Source organism: Schistocerca americana, chromosome 4, assembly GCF_021461395.2.
Source record: "Schistocerca americana isolate TAMUIC-IGC-003095 chromosome 4, iqSchAmer2.1, whole genome shotgun sequence".
Lineage (NCBI taxonomy): Eukaryota > Metazoa > Arthropoda > Insecta > Orthoptera > Acrididae > Schistocerca > Schistocerca americana.
Window position 1 is genome coordinate 308,811,556 of NC_060122.1, and position 17,753 is coordinate 308,829,308.

Consider the following 17,753-nt stretch of genomic DNA (forward strand, 5'->3'; position numbering starts at 1 on the left):
CTATATTTTCCTGGAACCGCCACCTTCTCCGGACGCCTCTGTGTTGTGAGGCTTCGTATGCGGCAACATTAATACGAATATGGCTATCGATCACAGCTGAAACCGGTAAAAAAGAAAAAGGTTATCGTCAGTTATAATAGAACAAAAGAGAGTCATCATATAATGTTTTGTGTGTGTGTTCTCAATTATGTATGATTCTGGCATATTGCTTTGTGTACATATATTCTTGAACTGGTTACAAAATCTACTTATGAGTTTTCCTTATTGGTCAAATCGCACGTCTTAAAAGACCAATACTCGCATAATGATGAGTCGTCGTACCGTACTTACAGAAATAATAAGTGAGAATGAAGACCGTTTTATACATATGCCTAAACAGGCTACATTTCTTTCTGACAGTTGCACAAAATGATAATCGATAGAATTAGGAAAGTAGGTAGATTATAAATGGGTTTTCATTAACATTCAGATATATACAAGGAATGGTGCGGGTTCACTGAGCACAAGTTTCCAGTGTTTGCTAAGCAAAAGTTCTAGTTATGTTTATTACAAATAAAAACTGCTTACAGTGATCCGCGCCTTATATTCTTGGGCAGACCTAATCTTCAAAAAGATCCACACCAGAATCACCCTGCAACATTTATCATTCTAGTTAAGTTTGTTGTTGTTATGGTCTTCAGTCCTGAGACTGGTTTGATGTAGCTCTCCATGCTACTCTATCCTGTGCAAGCTTCTTCATCTCCCAGTACCTATTGCAACCTACATCCTTCCGAATCTGCTTAGTATATTCATCTCTTGGCCTCCCTCTACGATTTTTACCCTCCACACTGCCCTCCAATACTAAATTGGTGATCCCTTGATGCCTCAGAACATGTTAAGTTTATACCCGTTAAATTGATGCTTAAATTTCCAGAAATGAAAAAAAAAAAAAAAAATGTAACTTGCGAGGTTTTTCATAGATGATCAGTCTGTTTCAAAATTCACTCTTCACGATAGAAAGCATTATTTCCGCTGTGAAATAAGATCTCTTGTATCACACACGTGCCGTATATTGCTCCAGTTGTACATACATGTTTACAGTTAGTGTGCGCCTATTATATTCGAGACAGTCCTGCCTTCTACAAGGAGTATAAAGTCCATACTTCTTGCCGTTATTGTTATTAATCATTTTTCTTTCGTTCTTGTTTGGTCACGTTGCTCTTCCTTTGGTTGACTTGCGGGTAAGCAAATATACAGCAAGACTTACGCGCCGCCTGTAATATCTCACATCTATTACCTACCTTTCGTAATTCGCACGTGTAGTTGTTCACGAATTAGATCGATATCCGCATGAGTATATCAAAGATCCAAGGATGGCGTAGCAAGCTAAAACGATTTTTCTGTGCTTAAAAACACTGAATGCGAGTCTGTCTGTAGTAAACTTTGGTTTATTACACCAGAAGTAGCGATAAAGCGTAATTGTTTTCTTTCTGGTGTTGACAATCAGATTGGAATTTAATTTTGTCCTGTGACTCTTCTACATAGAAGGCAGTGACTCAGCTGACTATTTTGCGCACAAAAAGCAGAAGTTCGCAGAAAGCAGTTGTGGTTCAGCAGTGTTGAGAAGTGGACGGGTGCGTGTGGTGCATTGCGGGGTTCCTATACACGAAGCATCCTTTCCTACTTTTTTGAAAATCATACCTTTGGTGATAGTTTTAGTGAGAAAGTTATTCATGTGTGTAAGGAGCCGCAGCATTTGCGGAGAAATTGTTCTATACGTAAACCTGCTTAATGTATGATGCATAAATCTATTGCGTGTCTTTGGACTCAAATTAGAACGTTTTTATAAAATGAGTGAAGTGTCAGAGACTCTAAAAAATAAGGTTTATTTCGCTGCTCGTGATGGGTGTGCTGTCCTTCTGTGCGCAATTTTGTCAGAGAAAACGCCAGCAGAAGTACAAGAACTCCTTAATCAAGTAAGTACTCCCGAAGATTCACACTATAAAACCATAGCTGATCGTGGTTAAGAATATTTTAATTAATAATTGTTTGTCGGTACTAGATTCAAACTGCGCCTACCTACGATAAAAATTTAAATACAGTTAACAAGCTTGGTGTGCATGGTAAAATTTGATTTTGATGGTGCGCGGAGTACGGAACATACACACATAATGTAAACAATAGAAAGAGGTGACTGTAAGAAGTGTTAATGAGAGGATTGTGTACAGTGGTGTGTCTGTACCATACTGTTAGCCACATTGGTGAGCCTTCAGAGCCATTTTGTACTACAGATACTATTAATTAGCAAATGCTGGAACAAAAGAACATGTGCATTGTTAAAGTACCGAGCTAGGCTCACGTTCCCTCACGACAGGGTGACTCAGCATAGGTAACACTGCTTGTGACATACTTGTCAGTCTGCCAGGAACTACATTAAAAATTTAACAGGCCTTTGTCATGGGAAACAAACTTGTTAACAGTGTAGCTGAACTGGTTGCCTATATACTCACACAGCAATAACTGTTGTTGTTGTTGTTGTTGTTCTTCAGCTGCAGGGTACATTATGAAAGATTGTTGAAAAGAAATGTATTGTATGTGTATGCTTGGAACTTTACTTTTTTTTTCCCTGTTGGGAATTTTTGGAGAAAACTGAATATGCATTGCTCAAACTAACTCGTTGCATATATTAGCTTCACAAATAGTGACTGCAGTTAGTGGCTAAAGTCTAGATCACTGCAAGCGAGTCACAGAAGCAGTTTTTCTACTGCTCATTGCTATATAGGCCTAAAATTTATTTTTCTTTGGTGGCATTAACATGGTGCACTGAGCTAGATTGAGTGTAGAAATATGAAAACAATATAAAAAGTTATGTATTTTTTCTAAACTGATGGTCCTTACCTCAGAAATGAACACTGTCTTATTTGCTTTTTAAGGATAGGATATTGCATTATTAATGTTTAAATAGTGCCGAAGCATAACTTCAATTGAAGTATGGCCACAGTTCACATGACACACCTGTACATTTGTTTAAAACAGTCTTGAACATTTTGAGTGGTGGTACATGTCACTAATTTATTGAAAATATTTCAGCAGGATACAGTTGTTCTGAGACAATTGTTAAAGCTAAGTTTTTCTTGTTGTGAAAGTGAGATACAACTGATACAGCAGAGCAGAAAATAGCTTATTGGGCTCAAGTTTACAATGGGCCACCGAGAGAGGTGGCGCAGTGGTTAGACACTGGACTCGCATTCGGGAGGACGACGGTTCAATCCCGCGTCCGGCCATCCTGATTTAGGTTTTCCGTGATTTCCCTAAATCGCTCCAGGCAAATGCCGGGATGGTTCCTTTCAAAGGGCACGGCCGACTTCCTTCCCCGTCCTTCCCTAATCCGATGAGACCGATGACTTCGCCGTCTGGTCTCCTTCCCCGAAATAACCAACCAACTACAATGGGCCACACAGGTGCAGATGTTGGCAGCACCTATGCCTGAATGATTAAGAGCAAATGTGTTATTACTTTCAGAAGAAATGATCACTTATCGTCACCCACCACATTCACAATTCAACTGTACTGCCGCATTTAGAGTTCCCCGACAGTTGTAAAGTTTGTGTAGCATTTCATTTACTGGGATGTCGTAGAATGCATGGTAAATACTAAGGCATAGTTGTTGTTATTTGGAAGAGTTTGAGGTAGTGTTCGTAAATCATTAAAAAGAAGGTATGTTAAGGGTATTGAAACTAACTTACTCAACTATAAAGCTGATTTATATATATTCCCAAATCATTTCAGGCAAATGCCAGGATGGTCCCTATGGGTACGTAAATAGTTGACACATTTCCCTTCCCATGCTCATTGTTAAGAACTAAATGCTTACTATTAATTATTATTATTTTCATTGTTGTTATTATTTCTGTTTTAAAAGTTCATGATACATTACAATTTTTTTAATATGACATTACTAAAGTTAACTGCATAATATTTGAAAATTGCGTAATGATAGGCTTATTGTAATTGTAGCAGGTGATAGAGGAAGATGGACAGAAATGTACACCTCTTATTGTAGCAGCAAGACATGGACATGACAGGTTAGTCAAGATGCTGCTTTCCAAATGCCAACCTGACATAGAGCAAGAGGGAACTGTGAAGTTTGATGGCTATGTTATAGAAGGTGCCAGTGCATTGTGGTGTGCCGCAGGTATTGTTTGACAAACAGTGAAAATAAAATGATAGTAGGACAGTTTCATTTCTTGTTGTTTCTATGTTTACTTCTTGTTTTCCAGGAGCCGGCCATCTAAATGTTGTCAAAACTTTGGTTAAATCAGGTGCTAATGTTAATCATCCTACTAGAACAAATTCAACTCCATTGCGTGCAGCATGTTTTGATGGTCGGCTGGATATTGTGAAGTACTTAACAGAGCACAATGCTGATATTCACATAGCAAATAAGTATAATAATACTTGCTTAATGATTGCTGCCTATAAAGGTCATCTGGACGTAGTGAGCTTTTTGTTGGAAAAAGGTGCTAACCCAGATGAAAAGGCACACTGTGGAGCAACAGCTTTACATTTTGCCGCTGAGTGTGGACATGTTGCCATTGTCAAGGAGCTGCTGGACTATGGTGCACTTATAACAAAAAATGAAAATGGTACATTTGTAAGCTTATTTTTTGCATAACGTATTTGTGCATTTTTCGTTATTGATGTGTGTGTGTTGTCATTGATACTTGGGAAGACTCATTGGAAAAAGTGTTAGATACATGTCCATAAAAGACAAAGTACTTTTTATTTTAACAAAACAGTAATTAAAGTGGATGGTTTGCCCCTTGTAGGCTTGTAAAAGTGAAACCCTCCCTGCCGATTCAGGTTTTTCGTCACGTCACTCACTCACTCTCTCCCATCTATCAAACCAACCTGTGACAATTTGTGTTGCCCTTCTTTGTGTAGATTCAGTATACTTGGATAGTCATATTTGATATTGATCCCACTCAACTGAGAAATTTTCTTGGGTGGATTGCCACAGCGTTACACTATAGGATTGGTATGTACCACAAGCTTTTATCTATGATTGTGCCTTTGTGATCATTCCATTGCATATCCTTACAAATTATTAAACCCAAATAGTTATTACTGCTGTGACTAATAGGTCATCAGTGAACATGATGACAGTTGAATAAGAGAGCTGAGGATGGCTTGTTTACCTCTCCATCTACATGCCACTGACATGCAAAGTGATTTCTGTAGATATCATCTACATTGTTGTTGTTGTTGTACAATGATCTCTTAAACTATAACATAGGAACCATGCTATTCAGAAATGCACAACATAGTATAGAGCATTGGTCACCTGATACATTCATATGTTCCTAATGTACCTGTCATTATGCGCTCTTATTGAAAACATATCTGATTAACAAGTAGTAGTGGAGCCAGGTCCCTATACAGTTGGTGACGGGGGTGGAAACTAGTTTATTAAACCAGAAGTTTCTTTGCCAAGTAAAGGAGAGAAACGCAATTTAGTAAATCAGGCTTACCAGGGATAAGTGAGGAAAATCTCAGAATCTTGTATAATGTGACATGCACATTAAGGCAAATCTGGGTTTTTATGTGTGACATTTTTCTATATCTACATTGAATGTTCTGTATGGGTACATTGGTCTTTGCGGAACACCTTGTGACGGATTTTGGAATGGCATCTTCATCAGGCTCAAGCTTCCAACTTGTGTTTCACCATTGTTCAGGCGGAGTCATATTATAAACCGTTTATTAAATGGGAACTTCTTCTGGCCTTCTTTTCTCACAGTTCAGTCACTGGCCCTCATTCTATCCAAAACCAATTGCTTCACCTCCTCAGCCATCCACAATGACAATTTCTGCTCAGTAGTTTCCTCTCTCAATGGGCCGGTAGTATTGTGCCTCTTGTCCTAAAGCCCAGTAAGGATCCATCGTCCCTCAATAGTTACTGGGCAGTTAGTTTTACCAACATCCCCTGCAAGTTATTTGAACAAATGGTGGGTCATTGGCTCAATTGCATCTTTGAATCTCAGAACCTCTTGTCTCCTTACCAGTGTGGCTTTCAGGAGAGATGCTCTCTGGTCAAACATCTACTTTGATTGGAAACCTGTGGACGGCAGGCCTTTTCCCAGCACCGCCATCTTGTTGAAGTTTCCTTAGATCTTCATAAGGCTTATGACAAGGCTGGGCACCATCACATTGTACTTACACTCTATGAGTGGGGTCTTTGGGGCCCTCTCCCAATTTTATGCACCATTTCCTTTCCCATGAGTGATTCCTGGTTTGGGATCACAATATTCTCAGCTCTCTGCAGACCCGTTAGAATGGCATTCCACAGGGCTCCATTGGATCAGTGATCATCCCTGCTCTGCATGTGGATAATTTCTGTATCTGGGCTAGTTACCACTCGGTGGCCCCTCTGCAGTGACAGCTCTAGTGTGCCATCTGGCGTGATTATGGGTGGTGCATTTCTGTTGTCATACTATGGTCCATCCTGATCTGGAGCCCTAGCTCAATGCCCAGTGCCTCTGCATGCTCTTCTTTCTGACAAGCTTGCTTGATTGCCCATACGTGCCTTCTGAAGCTTGGCTGTTTTTTCTGTAAATTCGATGTCTTTCACTTTCTTGCCCACACCTCTTGGGGCATGGATCATATGACTCTTCTCTGCCTTTATCAGGCCCTGGTTCTGTCTAGCCTGGACTGTGGTTGTCAAGTTTATGCCTCAGCTGTCCCTTACACACTGCACTTCTTGCACCGGTCCACCATTGTGGTATCCGTTTGGCCACTGGTGTATTTCACACTAGCCCTGTCAATAGTGTTCCGATTGATGCTGGGAATCGGTTACGTGAGAATTCCCCATTGTATTTCACCAGTCCAAGCTCCTGGTTTCCTATACCATCAATATCTGTTCTTTCCGTGCTGATGGCTCCTACTCTATTCTTTCTGTAGCTTTGGGACAGTGCCCACCCTTGGGTGGGTTTACTGGCTGGGCTGTGCCTCATTTCTCTTTGCTGCAGTTTCCATCTTCCATTTTGTCTTGGTTCGCACATTCTCTCCCGGACAACTCCGCCTCCCCCCCCCCCCCCCTGCCCTCCCCAACTGCCCCCCCCTCCCCATCACCACCAGTTAGTTTCTTGGCCCTAGGTGTGGATGGATCTCTTATGGAGTTTGAAATCTCCATTGCTCCGGAGGTGTTCAGTTGTTTGTTGTGCCTCCTCTTACGCAAGTTTTGGGATGGTGCTCTAAATACGCTGATCACATGGGATATTCCTTCATGTCTTCTATTGACGTGGAGCACTATCCTGTCTGCCACGTATGGGGTGATTACTGCGGAACTGATGACCATCTATTTGGCCCTCTTCTTTATTCAACAGTCCTCCCTCACCCGAATTTTGTCATGTACAGACTTGATAAGTGGGCTTCTGGCTGTCATTCGTGTTTCTCCCATCATCCCTTGGTCTCTACCGTGTGCGACCTTCTCGCCGACCTTGGCCATGCTACTTGTTCAGTTGATTTCCTTTGGGTTCCTTTCCTGGCCACATGGGTATCCCAGGTAATGAACTTGATGATCGTCTGGATAACAGGGGGGGGGGGGGGCAGTCTCTATTGCGGGATCCCCCTGAGGTTGGATTTGCGGCTTCACGTAAATTACCTTTTTGCTCATTAGTGGATTGACTTCATATGGTCTAGGAGACTCCCATCATGTGGTGTTCTTCTTCAGATTCCCCCCCATCAGGAATCTACCATCCTCTGCCGTCTTCATATCGGCTGTACCAGATTGACCCATGTTTTTTTCACTCCGTAATGAGCCACACCTCTTTGTAGTTGCCGGGCACCTCTTGTCGTGATCCATACTTCAGGACTGTTTTGGCCCTTCACTCTCAATATGCCCTCCTAGGTGTTAGCGGTTGACAATCACATGGTTATGTCCGTCCTCCAGTTTTATTTGCAAAAGTGGTTGGTTCTTTCAGAGTTAAATACCTGAATTTTCCTCTGTAAGTGAAGTCCCTTGGTTAGCATTGGTGTTGGTTTGGGAGACCTTCGGTCTTGGCTCCACACCAACCAGTGTTCTTCCCCCACCCCGCCCCCCCCCTTTTCCTCCACATTTTATTTGGTCTTCTGTGTTGTTTTGTTTCCCCTTGTCTTGTGTTTTTTTCTCCTGGTGTTGTCCCAGTTGTGTCGTGATTACGATATGGCGCAGCAGCAAGACATGGGTCAGTGGTGGTGCTGGCACCTCATCATGCATAGTGCCTTGGGGGTGGGGCGCCTCCTTCTGCTCCCCCCCCCCTCCCCCCCTCCTGTTCTTTACTCTTCCTGCCGCCCCATTGTTCCTTTTGCCTCTTTGTTTTCCCATTTTCTTGTTCCATCAACTCGACTGTGCTGTTGGTGTTGCTCCTCCCTTACTTTCTGTCACCTCAGATCATGGGATCGATGTCCTCGCTGTTTGGTCCCCTCTCTCCCTTCCCAGTCAGCCAACTAACAAGAATAACATCTATATACAAGAGTTTTCTTGAATTCTTTAGATGAATTGTTTTGAAGATAAAGTAGTTTCATCCATTGTTTCATTATTTGGCTTTAGCTTTATGTTCTTCTGTGATGATGTAGTTGCTTGTCATACAGAGGCTAATAATTTATTCATGCAGGCAGTGAAAAAGTGAAGACATTTCTATGTGGGTGAAACTTAGTTTTGAATTGTGGCATTATTTGTTTGATTTCCCAGAAATTTCCAACAATCATTGACCAAAAATTATGCATACTTTGCTAATTTTCATTCTGTACATTTACCTATTTGATTTGCTAAAAAAAAGAAAAGTACCAAAGGAAAATGTGGAAAAAGAAATGCAAATAATATGCAGCAGTAGACTAATACATGTGAACAAAAGGTGTCAGGAAAGTTGTCTTGTGGAAAAAGGGTCATTTCATCCATATCCATTTTCAGAGTTTTCTTTAGATGAATTGTTTTGAAGATAAAGTAGTTTCATCCATTGTTTCATTAGCCTACTTCTGAAAGCTGAGATATTGTTAGTAAAAAATTTATTGGGTGGAAATCCTCTGTATCTTTATTCAGTTAAAATTGGTGCATATATAATAACGGAATAACTCTGAAATCCCGTATGTATTTAAATAACTGCATAATATCAAATGTTGCACTTTGCTCTTTCAGGTATGAGTCCACTGATTGCTGCAGCTGAAAGAACAAGAGCAGATGTTGTAGAATATCTCATTACGAGGCCAGAAGTTTCTCGACAAGAGAAAATAGATGCATTAGAGCTGCTGGGAGCCTCATTTGCAAATGATAAAGATAATTACTGTCTTCAACGAGCTTATTACTACTTACATCATACTATGGAAATGAGGTTTGTACAAACACACTGTAATTTTATTCAAGGGAATGTTTTTTAAGTGGATATGCTAGGAACAGACCATTTGGCATAAAGCTTGTATAAAGTGAGGATTTCAGTTCTTAGAAATGGTTAGTTGACATACATTTGCTCGGGTGTAGTAAATCCTGGAATCTGTTGCATTATATGGCCATTCAAGAGTGGTTTGTTTCGTGAATATATGTTCTCCGCACATTACTACTGTATTTTGCAATTCTAATGAAATTGACATAATATTTTGGACCCACACTTGTAAAGTTAGCCAGTAATGAATGAATATCTTGAAGATTTTTTATAGGTTCAGAAGTTTTACAACATTCCTCAGTTCTTTGGCAAGGAAAATCAACAAACTATAGACAAAAATGTGTGTGTTTGGCATGAAGGTGATGGCCACTGTGATTTCACCCTTGTACGAGTTCTGTTCAAAAGTTCCGGAACATTTGTAATTTCATGCCAGTGGTGTATTGGAGTGAAATGCAGTTGGCTACCTGCACATGCCTGTGTATGTGTAACTGCCAGAAGTTTCATTGTTGTATGTCTGTTAGTGTGTAGTGCTGCATTGAGTAGAACATTGTCTTGCACCGTTGACAAATTTCAAGATGGCAGAGGCAGAGGAACGATGCATCTTCATTCAGTTTTGCACGAAATTTAAGAAAACTTTTACAGAGGCACGCAAAATGATGCAGGAAGCCTATGGTGATGAATGCCTAAGTCATAACCAGTGTTACAAATGGTTCACACTGTTTAAAAGTGGCTGGATGGAAGTTACAGATGACCCTCATTCAGGGTGCTCTTTGACGTCTACTGATAATGGTCATGTCAGAAACGTCGACAAAGTTGTGTGTGCCAATCGCAGGTTGACTGTCCGAGAGAGTACAGAAGAATGTAACGTTTCAGTTGTGTCATGAAATCCTGACACAGCATCTTGGAACGCATTGTGTTGCCGCCAAGTTCATCCCACAGCTTGTGAGTCAAGATTGGAAAGACCTTCACCTTACAATCTGTGAAGAGCTTTTGGATCGTGCAAATGAGAATGAGATGTTCCTTAAGAGAGTCATAATGGGTGATGAGATGTGGGTCTACGGTTATGATGTTAAGACTAAAGTTTAGTCTTCACAATGGGTCATAAAAGGTTCTCCAATATCAAGGAAAGCTCGTCAAATCAGGTCAAATATCAAAGCCATGCTGATAGTTTTCTTTGCCTTTGAAGGATTAGTTCATCATGAATTCACGCCATAGGGAAAATCTGTTAATTGATGGTATTATCGGGATGTGTTGCGATACATGCAACAAAATATGAGAAGGTAATGGCGTGAAATGTGGTGAGACAATTGACTGTTTTGGATCACAATAACGAACCCATGTATTCATCCTTGTTGGTGCACAACTGTTGCACAAAAAACAAAATCACTGTGCAGCCTCATCTTCCTCACTCTCCAGACCGGGCCCATGCAGACTTTTATTTATTTATTTATTTTTTTATTTCCAAAGTTGAATACCTCATTGAAAGGATGAAGGTTTGCAGTGGTAGACAAAATAAAAGAAAATTCACGGATGGCGCTCCACACGATCTAGCAAGAGGCATACCAGGATTGCTTCCAGAAGTGGAAGCAGCATTGGGAGCAGTGTATCAGTTGTGAAGGAGAGTATTTCAAAGGAGAGCATGCACAAGTAAAAGGCAACAGTAGAAAAATTTTGTGGACAAAGCTCCGGAATTTTTTGAACAGACCTCGTACATTATACCTACAATGATGTCGCATATTAGAGACATGAACAAATAAAAATAATGCAGAATGTAGTTAATTAAAAAAGGAAAAAAATCAAACCAGCTGGACAACTGTGGGAATTAGGGCATTTGGGCAGGGACATATGAAATACACAACATTCCTAACACTAAATATGTATCAAACCGAAAACTTACGCAAAAATCCAGCCAGCAAAGTCCTCAAAATCCCACAAATCCTAAGTAAATATAAACAGAGAAAGTGGACTCTTGGCTACCAATATTCAAATAAATTTGCAAGATACTGATACTGGTATCTGAAATCAGATGCAGTCCATGGTGCAACTCTGGTGTCTGTAGACAAATCAGTGGCCATGGCCTTCGTTTGTGTAAGAACTGTTACTATGTTTTGCGATAAAAATAATAGGTGTAACAATAGAGCAATGAATTGTTGTGAAGTTTCACATTACTTGGAAACACTTTTACTGAAACCTATCTTTTACTAAAAAACGTGTGTGGTGAAGACTGTTTATCACGTACACAAATCGTTGAATGGTTTAGGCGTTCCAAGATGGCTGAGAAGACGATGAAGGTGACTCACCCAGGATGCCCTCCAACATCAACAATGAATAAAAATCGGACAATCAGTTGAGCTTTCGATTGATTGCTGAAAATTTAGAAATTGACAAGGAATGCACAAAGCAAATTTACATAAGCAACTTAATGTGAGAAAAGTGTGTGTGAAACTGGTGTTGAAAATTATCATGATTGAACAAAAAAAAAGCTCATAAGAATGTTTGTACTGACATATTGAACTAGTGAAAATGATCCTGATGTCTGGGAAAGAATGGTAATGTGTCAAATCTTGGTTTTTCACTTATTATCCAGAAACTAAGCACCAAACCTAACACTGGAAGGACTCAACTTCAGTGAGAGTGAAAAAAGTTCAAATGAGCAAATCAAGATTCAGAGCAATGACAGTGTTTTCTTTTTTACGGAATTTTGTGTCTTCACTGGGTTCCTGAAGCTCAGACTATTAATCAACATTACTACCTTAAGGTTCTTGCTCAACTCCATCTAAAAATAAGGGGAAAAAACCTGAATTGTGGATGAACAAGTCGTGGGTTCTGCATCAAGACAATGAAGTGGCTCATATCGCATTGTCTGTTAAGAGGTTTCTAGCAAAGCACAGTGTTCCTCTGTTAGAACACCAGCCTTATTCACCTGACCTAGCACCATGTGACTTTATCTGTTCCCCAAGGTCAAATTTGCATTAAAAGGAACAAGATTTCAGTCCATTGGACTCGAGAAATAAAAAGCGGCACATGTCATTGATGAGCTCACAGAGGAAGTCTTCCAGCACTGTTTCAATCAATGGAAAATCCATCTGGAGCTTTGTAGGGTTAGATGAGGGAAATATGTTGAGGGTGACAGTAACTAAGGATGCATGTTTTTTGAAGTAAAAGATTTTACAGCTTCCATTATTTTATGGCCACACCTTGTAGCTATTATTGGAAAGCTAACCTGATCGAAATCACTAGAACACTCTTTGCGCTACCCACTAATCACAGTAAGTCAAGATTAACTTTGACTAACAACGCAAACTAATTGTTCATAAAAAAAGAAAAAGAAGTAGAACACTGGACAAGTGTGATTAGGACTCTGGCTCTGAGGATTCTGTGCAAACTTAATTATGTGTATTATATGTATGATTATCAACATTAATCAAGCCTGTCTGTGTGTGTGTGGGAGGGGGGGGGGGGGGGTCGCTCCCGGGATTGGAATGACTCCTTACCCTCTCCCTTAAACTACATCTGGCGCGCGCGCGCGTATACCTGTTCTTTTCCCCCCCTAAAGCCGTCGGCACACGGACCGTGATGTCGAACGTTAACGTTGAGCGTGCCACGTTCAACGTGCTGCTGAACGCTCAGGAATGATGCGACTTGTGCATACGGTACGTGGGCCTCAACGTGGTATACGCGATCGCAACGCACTCTAGCGGCAGTTGAGGGATGTTTCTATTTTGTAAATCACACTCTCAACGGGCGCACGTAAAATTCCCACGTTAGCTCTATTAAAACGCACATTTCCTCCCTCGTACACGAAAAGGAAAGTACCATGTCTAATCAATAAGGACACAGGTTTATAAAAGTTCCATTACAAACAGTGCGGTACAAATTTGGAATACTTCTCCGCATAACATAAACATTATTTCATCATTCGCACATTTTAGTAAAACCGCAAGGTCAGTCTTACTTGATCAGTGTTCCTACCCAGTAGCAGAATCTTTGTAACATATGAATTACGAAGCGTAAAAGAAAAAGGAGCAAGCTGGCCTGTAGATTAAGCCAATCGAACAAAGTCACCCCTCAAAAACAGGTGAACTTATATTTACATAACATCAAATATTATAGCATATACTTATTTTAAACTAAAACGAGAATGTTAGGAAAAAAATTTGGAAGTGTTAAGACGCGATCCACCGCTCCAACAAAAACTCATTAGCTGACAGAGACGCTACTCATTACGCTAAACCAAGAACACGCACCTTGTACTTAATCATATTGCATTACTCTTACTAAAAACGGTAATCGTGGATAATTATGTAGTAATTGAAATTTAATTGTAACAAATTGTACCAAGAACAATGCGTTTTGGGTGGATCTTCATTGTGTCGCTGCCTTCAAATAGCCTACTCTCGTAATACGCAAGTTAAAATAATTCTTTTGCCACGAATATGATGTTTCATATTATTTTATTGCGATGGATCACACAGTTAACAATGGTTGTTCCCGTGATTCTCAATTTGCTGGTGCTCAGAAGCGGGATATATACGTATAGGCTTGAAATGAATGCCAATATGACGTCTCACAACTCTGTACTGAAGGGAGACGGCGTGCATGTGACGTAGGTGGCGTTGTGCAATCTCATTGGTCAACGCTGAGACGCACGCTCAGAATATCTGACATGCCAGATACTGCTCTGCACGTTCGGAAAGACTCCCGAGCGTGCTATTCCACGCTGTGACGTCAGAAACTCGGCACGCTCAACGTTCGGATGCACGGTCCGTGTGCCGATGGCTTAAGGTAATTCTTTCCGCTCCCGGGATTGGAATGACTCCTTACCCTCTCCCTTAAACCCACATCCTTTCGTCTTTCCCTCTCCTTCCCTCTTTCCTGATGAAGCAACCGTGGGTTGGGAAAGCTTGAATTTTGTGTGTGTGTGTTTGTTTGTGTCTCTATCAACATACCAACGCTTTCGTTTGGTAAGTTACATCATCTTTAGCCCAGTTATCCATCTCGGGAAAGGGGACCTACAGTTTCATATGGAATCTGGACCAGATGTAGTTTATGGGAATTCCTCACATCAAGATGTCAAGGCTAGGTTGAAACAAAGACTGAAAAATCAATAATCTGACCAAGATTCGATTCTGCAACCCCTTGGTGTTTCCAGGCATGCGCTTTACTGCTAAACCACCAGGTCCTACTTGTATGTAGATTGTTATATATAGGTTTTGATGAGTGGTATTGTGATTATCAAAATGTGTGCCATATGGCCTTATCTTTTGATTGCATTGACATAGAAAGTTAAATTTATCATACCACCAAGCGACTGTAGAGCTTGGATGTGATATAAATTTGCACTTGATATCTCTGCCCGTTCCTGAGAAAATGGGATCTTAACAGTTGATACACGAGTAACTCTCAATTACGCACTTAAACATACATACATACATACATGCGATAAAAAACAGCTAAAACATAAAATTGCACTTACCAGTCAGTCGACAATAAACCAGTCATCAACACAAAACCCAAATAAAATATAATTAACAAAACTTACATTATTTATGCCTTCAAAATTAAAAAAAAGGTGCATACAAAATAATCTTAATACCAATCTAGTACAGGATGACCACTAATGCCCGTTTCATTAGCACACAACTCAATTGAAGCGTGACAGCAAAAATAATATTTTATGAATACTGCTTTACAAAGGGCCAGCCTAAACTCCTCAAACCAGGAACCCCTCCAAACAGATCACCAAACATTGTCATGCCAACAATGTAGTCATTCTTGGTTTGAAACACAGCAGCTTTGATTCATCTTGAATAATTCTCAGATTTTCAGCCGGGTTACATCTTCTAAAAGGTGCGATATTTTGGCAAGCCACCTTCTTGCTATCTTCAGGTGTTTCTAGAGACTGGATAAATCTGCCGGGTACTGCCTTCATATCGCCTCCCCCCCCCCCTGCCCCCCCCCCCCCCCCCCTTTGTTGCCGTCTCCAGCCAGCACCTCTGGCCTCTGGGTATGGACCTGGTGTGGTAGTGGGGGAAACATGGCACCAGGTTTCAATCCAGCAGTCCAAGACCTTCAGTAGTGCCAAGGCCAAATGTGGATTGCTGTGGGTGTGGTAATGATGATGCTTCTTCATCTTCTTCAGTTGTGATGGGAATGGACCTCCACATAGACTGCTGCTATGGTCATTTTCAAGTATGGGTCTCAGGCCTTGTTTAATTGAAAGTCACTGTACTTATTTATGGGTCTGTTGCGCTGTCGGAACTCTACAGCTTCTTTGACAATAAAGTCTCAGAAGGTGTTGGATTGTTGCATATCATAATTCATGGTATGTCTGTGGGAGATGCACTGCTCCTGACTCAGCAGGCTTTGTCAGCTGAATGTTGTCTGTGCGATGTTTATGATCAGTGCATCTTTCCTGTATTGTCCGGATAGTATGGCATACAAGCATTTTCCCCACACTGGCAAGTTGTGCGGTAGACACCTGCTTTGCTAAATTTTAGGTTGCCGTTGACTGATCCTAAGAAGGTTTCCATCTTGATGATGAGTGGAACACACAGTTGATGTGTTTCCAGAGTATTCTTCTGATCACACGTCAAGTACCTCTATGAGAGAAGATGGATAGCAAAGTTAAGAAGCTTTACAAACTTTGGAACAGGAAGGAGTGCCTTTTGGCCCCCCTTGTATTTCTGCTGGGATGCCAAGAGGACTGAATCGTAGCACCTTTTGTGAAGGTAATTGATCACATCAGAACTCCCGCCACCAGCCGGATCACCAGAAGAGCCAGCTTGACCATAGACAGGGAGAGGGGACAGTACACCCGATGCAGACTCAATGAGACCTCAAGAGAACTCTTCTCGTTTCACCTGCTGTTGGCGTCGACACTGTCCGCTGACTTGTGGGTGTAGAGGGGTGCAGTTTGCCGGTCCCAAGCCAACAAGACATGCAGTGAGCCACCTGCAGACAAACTGCTTAGTACGAACACCTTGCAGCTAAACTATTGTAATAAGAACCTTGGAGAACTGTTATTAACTGTGCAGAGAAAGTAATTTATGATGTTACCTCATCTGTACCAGGGAAGGGGCTAAATTTTGCACTGACACCAATGGCCATACCAACAGCAGACTTTACCAGCACTGGGGAACAGGTTGCCATTGCACTTCCACAAGATTCTGTAGAGGAATAAGGTGTGAAACATGCTGTGCATTTACCAGGGCAGTTCCAACAAGGAAGAAGATTCTGATGCAGTCATCGTCCCAGTAGACAGAGGAAATTGTATGGTCCTGCTACCACTTCACATTTACAAACAAAAATTGTATGACCTATCGGAGTGTGACACACAGGAGAACTGAAGATGATCCTACGAACAGAGTGAAGAGGAAGACCATTGAGCTTCTCCAACACACATTCCCAGACAAGAAGGTGGTGAAGAAACTTGGTCTTCAAACAGCTGCACCACATAGACTTTATTGACTACCTAAAGTCCACGAGCAAGAAATACCTCATCGTCCAATTGTTAGCAACATTGGCACACCAAAATATGAATTAGTGAAACACCTGACAGCGAAGCTGAGCCCCTTTGTGGGCAAATGCTAGAACCACATATGAAATTCGGCTTATTTCATACGGCAGCTTCAGAACTTTAATAGACTGGGCCAAGAAAACATCATGGTGAGCTTCGGCATGGTATCTCTCTTCACAAGGGTGCCTCTTAGAGACTTGCTGAGTCTCACCGGAGAAAAGTTTGGACCAGCACTAACAAAGCTGTTTCAATTCGTGCACACGTCAACATACTTCCTGTTCGATGGAAGTTGTTATAAACAGACAGAGCAATGGTGGGCTGCCCACTATCACCAGTGGCGGCTAATATGTTTATGGAGCCATGTGAAGAAAAAGCCCTGGAGTCAACAGTCTACAAGCCCGCATGCTTTTTTTTTTTTAAATGTGTAGATGGCACGTTTGTAATCTGGCCACTTAGATAGTGTCACATACAAGACTTTCAGCAACACCTAAATTAGCTGCACCAGAATATCAAACTCGTGATGGAAATAAAGGAAAACCATCATCTTCAATTTCTGGCTGTGCTCGTCAAACTAAGACTAGACAGCGTGCTATGACACAGTGACTATCATAAGCTAACACATACTGATTTGTACTCACATGCCTCCAGCTGTCATGCCCCTTCACAACAAGAAAGTGTTCTAAGTATACTAGTGCACAGATGACCCAAAATCTCGGACCTTGACAGTGAAGCAGGTGAGTTGCAGCACTGGCAGTCCGTATTTCGATGAATGGTTACAGCAACTGTGAGACACAGTGTGCCATAAAACTGAAGAAGCCAACAACACAGCTTGCTGAAGA

General features: G+C 41.2%; 1 protein-coding gene across 2 annotated transcripts in view; it reads left to right on the forward strand.

Moving 5' to 3' along the window:
* The first annotated feature begins 1,472 nt into the window (after positions 1-1,472).
* Positions 1,473-17,753, forward strand: part of LOC124612856 (protein fem-1 homolog B) — a 66,432-nt gene continuing 50,151 nt past the window's right edge. The window contains exons 1-4 of one of the 2 annotated variants that reach the window (XM_047141285.1): positions 1,473-1,955; positions 3,997-4,174; positions 4,260-4,625; positions 9,155-9,347. In XM_047141285.1, the coding sequence (XP_046997241.1) occupies positions 1,830-1,955; positions 3,997-4,174; positions 4,260-4,625; positions 9,155-9,347 (863 nt within the window). In that variant the 5' untranslated portion in view covers positions 1,473-1,829. Of the gene's footprint in view, positions 1,956-2,166; positions 2,241-3,996; positions 4,175-4,259; positions 4,626-9,154; positions 9,348-17,753 lie in introns of those variants that run through there. The other variant, XM_047141286.1, reaches the window with a different exon arrangement.